The sequence below is a fragment of the Antrostomus carolinensis genome, unplaced genomic scaffold, assembly GCF_000700745.2.
Source record: "Antrostomus carolinensis isolate BGI_N321 unplaced genomic scaffold, ASM70074v2 Scaffold51788, whole genome shotgun sequence".
Taxonomy (NCBI): Eukaryota; Metazoa; Chordata; class Aves; order Caprimulgiformes; family Caprimulgidae; genus Antrostomus; species Antrostomus carolinensis.
The window spans coordinates 1-6411 of NW_010333295.1; the positions used below are offsets into that span (position 1 = coordinate 1).

General features: G+C 40.1%; 1 protein-coding gene across 1 annotated transcript; it reads right to left on the bottom strand.

Annotated features, from left to right (window-relative positions):
- Positions 1 to 331: 331 nt before the first annotated feature.
- PRKRIP1 (PRKR interacting protein 1) lies at positions 332 to 6232 on the bottom strand (the record flags this gene model as incomplete). Its single annotated transcript, XM_010173807.2, has 4 exons — positions 332 to 1077; positions 3454 to 3521; positions 5329 to 5414; positions 6125 to 6232. Coding segments are annotated over 4 exons (378 nt in total), but the record flags the coding sequence as incomplete, so codon positions are not given.
- Positions 6233 to 6411: the final 179 nt, after the last annotated feature.

Consider the following 6411-nt stretch of genomic DNA (forward strand, 5'->3'; position numbering starts at 1 on the left):
TATATATATGGATGTTATGATTCCTACCAGGCAATCCGAAGTTCAAAGCAGAGAGCTCAAGCAGAAAGGCAAATATCATTACACAAAGCTGAACACAAGCAAAACCATTCCATTCCAAGCCCTTCTGCCACAGGATTTGGAGACTTTACAGACATAATCTTTTGGAAAAGATATTGTTCCAATCCAAAAGCAAAAAGTAAATGAAATGCAGCTAACACCTGTTTCTGTATTTTCATGTCCACCACATCACTTGGTCTTTTTGTTCCTTCCTGCAGCACTGCAAGCATCTCTTTATTTTACTGAAATCCTCTTAAAAAAAAAAAGACAGAACAATCCAACACATCCCCTTTATTCGTTTAAAAAACACGGAAGAAAAGTAATAGGGAAAGTTTTAGCAATAAAAAAGGGATCCTGCTTAAAAATCTATAGAACTTGTCTAGCAACATAAACTGGTTTCTTTGGGTTAAAGATGACCCCATACAAAACCTCAAATTCAGAACACTCACAGTGCAGGAGAGTCTGGCTACAGATCACTTTTCTACTTTAGGTTAAACTTTTAATTCCCTTAGATTCATGTCTCCCACTGCTACCAGCTTCGACATAAGTAGAATACGTAGCCCTCACAGTAATATTTTCCTTAAAAGCTAATGGATATGTTTTAGCTTTCAGGCAGAAAAACACTCTGGGCCATGTCAGAAAGAACTCTAGGGTCACAGAGACTTATGGCTGACTCTTTAGAGCAAACTTAGAGCAGACTGCACAGCAGTTATCCAAGCAATTAAGAAAAGAATCTCTTATCTGGCATTTCTCTATCAATATCTCTTGGGCCTGTGACGTGCAGGTCATTCACTGTTAAGCAGATATAACGTATGCCAATGGGTTCTGCTTGGCTGAGATGAAAGACTTTCATGCTTCTGAATATAAAGCAATGAGCAGTGTTTCCAGCTGTCCCTGAAAGGCCTCATCCTCTTCCCATCACAAAACTTGGCTCTTCAGCATCATCTTCCTTCTCTTCTTCCTCCTTGCTATCCTCTTCTTCATCCTCGCTGCTGGCTTGCTCTTGAGATTGATCAGGTTCTAAAAACACAAACAGTATGAATTGCTAACATATTCCCACATGTCTCCCTTGTTAAGTATTTCACAACAAAACAGTCTCAAGTGCTAAGGAAACGTGTATGAGGTCACGCTAATTAGTACCAATGGATAACATACTCCCATGTGTCATCCTTGTTAAATATCTCACAACAAAGTAGTCCCAGATACTAAAGAAACATGTATCAGGTTATATTAATTCTACTGAGCAATGCAGAGCCCAGAATATCAAATTCTCCCTTGGAGAAATATTCCCTTACCTCCAAGGTTACCACTGTGCCAAGTCCATCATTAACAACTCCACCTGCTATGGAACACTATTGCAAACAGAGGTAGTCAAACGCTGAGGTGATGGATTATCTCATTCCTAAACTCACCTCTGCATGTTGGCCTGAGCTTTCAAGTATCACAGAGTAGGGTAACAGAATGCAGGCACTGGGAAACCACGGAAAAGACTCAGCAGATTTCTACATCTATCCAAATTTACAGAAACTCCACAAGGTGCCATGAACTTTTACAGACTGGCATACTGCAAGCGCAGGAACTTTTTACGATATGTGTAAGATTAACAAAGGTCATAGAAAACTCTTGAAGCCTGCTAAAAAAAACCCCAGAAAACATCTACTAGAAATTAAATAATGGATAATGAAATTAGGTACAGCATAAAGTGGGACCTGAATCTAACAGCCCTTCCTCTGCCCCCAGCAGCTCTTGTATGTTTACTGTTTCTCAGGCCAAGTCACACTCAGCTCCTGCTCTCACCAGTTACACGCAGGATTTAGGATTAATGGTCTGATGCCACCGCGTGGTGATGTTCTGTACTTTCATTTCTTATTAGGGGTCTGTACAATAATGCAACTTTAACAGCTGACCTTATTTAGCACCAACCTTATTCTTAATGTTTTTTACTACAACGAAGATGAAAGATGGAAATTCAGAGGTTTTATTTATTAATTCAAAAAGGAAGATAAATGCTTGCCTGCTGCATCCAACAAATACACTTCAATTGATCTGGAAAAACCCTCTCAGAACTCAACCCAGGGCACACACAAAACTAGAAATAGACAAGCCTTTTCTCAGTAGACTAAAGATGGCTTATCAGTGGCTTGTATCTCCACTGATTTTTAAATGGTTATTATTATTTTAAATAGAGAACCACAATTTGTAAAGAGCTAAGAATGGTTCTAAAGACAGGGGAGTTTGGATTCTGGCATCCAGAAGATGACTTACTTGTGCTGAACAAAAACACTCCAGCCCAACAACTGGCACATGGCAGGCCCATGCCACAGTGCCAGTCCCTGATCCAGCTCCCTTCTCTCTCAGCCACTCCCTAAAGGGATGGGTATTCTGTTTTGTTCACTTAAAGTTGACAAAAATGTTGACTCATGCTTAAATTCTCCTCCCAGTCAGAATTCATAAACGAGTAGCTTTAAAACCCCCCCCCCAAAAAAAATCCCAACAAAACAAAGCACCAGAAAAACCCCGCTGCTACATTCATTTGCTGTCACAAGTAAAATTGACCTAATGATTAATTTGTCCTCCCATGTTTACACGGGAGGCTGGCAGTTATTCAGCTGAAACACATCCAATTCTGAAAAGCAAAGCAGAAATAAGGCAGAACTATCAGACAAGTCACTGTTCTAGCAGAATTATCAGAACCTGTTGTAACTAAGAATAAGAATTACTGCAGAGTTAGTGTGCTAATCCACAAAGGACAGTTATTTAAGCTAAAATATACACACTGAAAGGAAGCAACGAGTATTCAGAAGTTTGAGCTAGCAGTTAGACTGGCATTACTGAAGGTTAATTTTCAAGTCTGCAGAAGAACAGAGGCACTCAGGTCTTTCACTTTTATCTCTATGCAAAATAAAATAGTTGTGTAGAACAGATGCCACCAGGTGGTTGATTTCTTACACACAAAATCATAACTCAGTTTCTTGCTCTCCAAGGTGTGCATTTTTTCCACTTGTTTTCCCTTACACATTCAAAATATATTGAAGAACAGCCCTTAACAATCCTGCTTTTTTTTAGCAGAAGATGTTCTAAATCTGCAGTTTGTCAGAGTAGCTGGGGCAAAACATCCGCAATCAAGAAACTCGGATTCCAATGTTTGCTGTCCAAAGCTTCCCCTAATAAAGGGAAAATATTCACAAACAGACAAGTTATTTGTAAGATTAAATCTCAGCATAGATGGCTTTCAAAGAGGACTTTTGAAACATTAGCTAAAATAACAAGCTTAAGGCTCAGTCTTCCTATCCATGTGTTGAGAATGCTTGGGGCAGGGGGTGGAACAAACCCTTCCAGGCTTCAGTTAGGGAACAGAACTAACTCTTGAGAAAAAAAAAACTAAATTTCACTGACCTTTTTCCTGCTTCTTTTGTTCAAGTTTATTTTTCTTAGCTTGCAGTTTCTTCTCTTTTAACTTCTGGCTATAAAGTAAAGAAAAAAAGATTCTTTTGCAAATTCAACATTGTAAAGCTTCTGCATATTCATATACTGATAATGGACATATTACAGACATCTTGGAAAAGCAAACTTCAGAAGAGAAGTTCAATTTAAATTTGGGCTCAACTGAAAATTCAGCAAGAAAAAACTTAAGACAGATGATCAATAGAAACTCTTCTATGTTCTTTTCAGTCTAATGGAATTTTTTTGATGCCACTGCAACTGAAACTGTATGATATACAAGAGTCTCCAAGAACAGAGAAAGAACAATGATGAAACCGCCTCAAATTTTCGCTCCCTAGTCTAATAAACAGAAAGAGAAAATGGTGTCAAAATCCAGACGGATGGAACTGAACACGGGGGGAAAAAAAAATTAAGTCATCAGTAATATATACTTTAATTGAAAAAAAAAAAAAAATGCAGTATGCTTTGACCTTCATCTTTGTCTTACTTCATTAATATGTGGGGCCCAAGGAGCAACGCTATGAGTAAGAGGGAATTTCAGTTCATAGGACCCAGTTCTGCTTGCCTAGCAAAGGTAACCAGGCAGTATAAGGGCAGGGGCAGGGCAAGGCAACCTGGATTCATGCTCCACTCTCAACACCATAAATGAATTCTCTTGAAACAAAGAGCCAAGTACTGTACCTGATAGGTCAGGACAGAATAGAAAGGATGGTGAGGGAAGTTAGAAGGGCTCCGACAGGGCAAAGCTGCTCGGTGCCTACGCACCATTAGACTATAGAAGGGGAACAAGGAGGTGTTGGGAGTGTTTAGGCAGCATTTGCTGTTTGAACAGTTGTTCACCATCTCAGCCAGGGAAAAGGCAGCAGGCCAGATCTGACTTGCTGGCCATCTGTTGGACCACACTAAATTAAAGTAAAAGGGCAACAGTGTTTGTGTTGTGCACTTTTGTGCTAATACACCGGTGAGTCACTGTGCACAGGCCTTTCAGCAGCGACTCTCGGCTACAAGATGCTAAACCCTCATTCTCAAAGAAGCAAGAAAGCGGCTGCTCAGGCTCAGACCCTCTGAAAAAGCCAAGCCACAATACACTGCTATTTCTGAAAGGTATGGTGGGCAGAGACTGTGGAATTTAAATTCTTGTACCACTGCATTACAATGCCTAGACTATTTCCCGAGAGCATCAATCTTTTAACTCTTTTCACTTTGTCTAAAACTTAAGAGAAGGATGGATTTAATATTTTTTAATTTTTCCTGTCTTGACCTGGCAGATATTTCAACAAGGCAGAAATAGCTACTGATTTTAACAATGCTGCACCCATCAGTGGCCCTTCAGTATTCACAGACTGAACTGGACTAGTCACACTGACAGTGTATGGAGGACAGCATCAGGCCCCACCACGCTCTGCTAGTCCGAATCCGTACCTGTACCCATTAAGCACCACCCATTTTTGCACTTAAGCTTGGTGTCAGCTGTTTCAGGTATTTATTTAAGCCAGATGTACACACAAACCTTTCCTGACATTGTTATAACAAATACACAGTAAGGCGTGTTGCAATCAACACCGCAGTGCCAGCAAAAGCTGCTCAACTAGTCAAGTTATCCTGCTAGCAATGGCAAGGAAAATAAACCATGCCAGCAAAGCCTGTCAAATTTCCAGCTACCTTTAGAAACCAGTGACATTAACAAAATTAATTTCCACAGCCAGACTTCTCAGCTGATAGATGCAGACACAGAATGATAGTGTTTATCCAAAGCATGCAGCTACAGATGGGGCACGGGGCATGAGGGTTTCCATGTCAAGCCTCCTGGGAACAATCTGCCCTTACCGCTTCCTTCTGCGTTTTGCTGTTTGTTCTTCTGCCATCATCTTATTCCTCTCCAGTTTCTTCTGGAATTCCTCATCTAGTCTTTGCTGTAATTGATCACATACTTTGGTCACAATCTAAATTAAAATACTTATTTTAAAAGTCACGTCCTCTTAGGGAGAAGTTTTTTAGCAAAATACAGAAGGGAGCTTTGTCAGATTTTGTCTGGCTTCTTTATATCAAAGCCATATTCCTAGGGATGAGTTCTGTATTGAAGCCTTTAGAGGGACGAATCCTCAACAAAACAGATGAAGGAGGTTTGGCTTCTGCCCTAAAGAATGTTTCAGTAAAAACAAGAGAATAATTTGAGACATAGACATTAACATACAGATCAAAGGACTCATCTTGGCCAAGATGGAGTGTAACAGTAATGCTCTCTGAAAGAGGTGCTATTCTACTCAACCAGTAAAAGAAGGACTCTGTGCACAGGCACTTGCTTTGATTCTGTCTGTGCAACACAGTGATATTGGGGATTCTAGTTTTTAAAGCATTTTCAAACCAACCTGAGAACACACACATTCAGGTGTGGTCTTACTGTGTGGTAGAACCCCAGTGAACAGAGAAGATGGAGCACATCTGACACACAGCACTGAATGTTTCAAAGACAAAGACACCACATGCCACACACTCCTACAGTTTTCCTCTGATATGGGGTGGTTTGGAACAGAATTGCTCGTACATGACTTTAAAAGAAAAAAAGATTTGCAATGAGCATCAAATAATCGGGAGAGGGGGGAAATTACAGAGTCCTGCTGACCTTCTCAGCCATGGCATCCATGAAATCTTGCCTCTGGTACTCTCGCCGACGAAGATGTCGGTACACATGAAACTCCCCACTCCCAGCTCCAGCACTGGAACCTACAATAAAGAAGAGTTAGTGGTTAGTCTACTAGAAAATAATGTACACTAGATGCTCACAAATGGCTACAGCTAAATGCTGAGGGATAGGAAACATGAAAGAGCACTGTATGATGAAAATGTATTAACAACACACAGAGTCTGTCACCGTTTTATATATAATATTTATATATAATAATTTATATA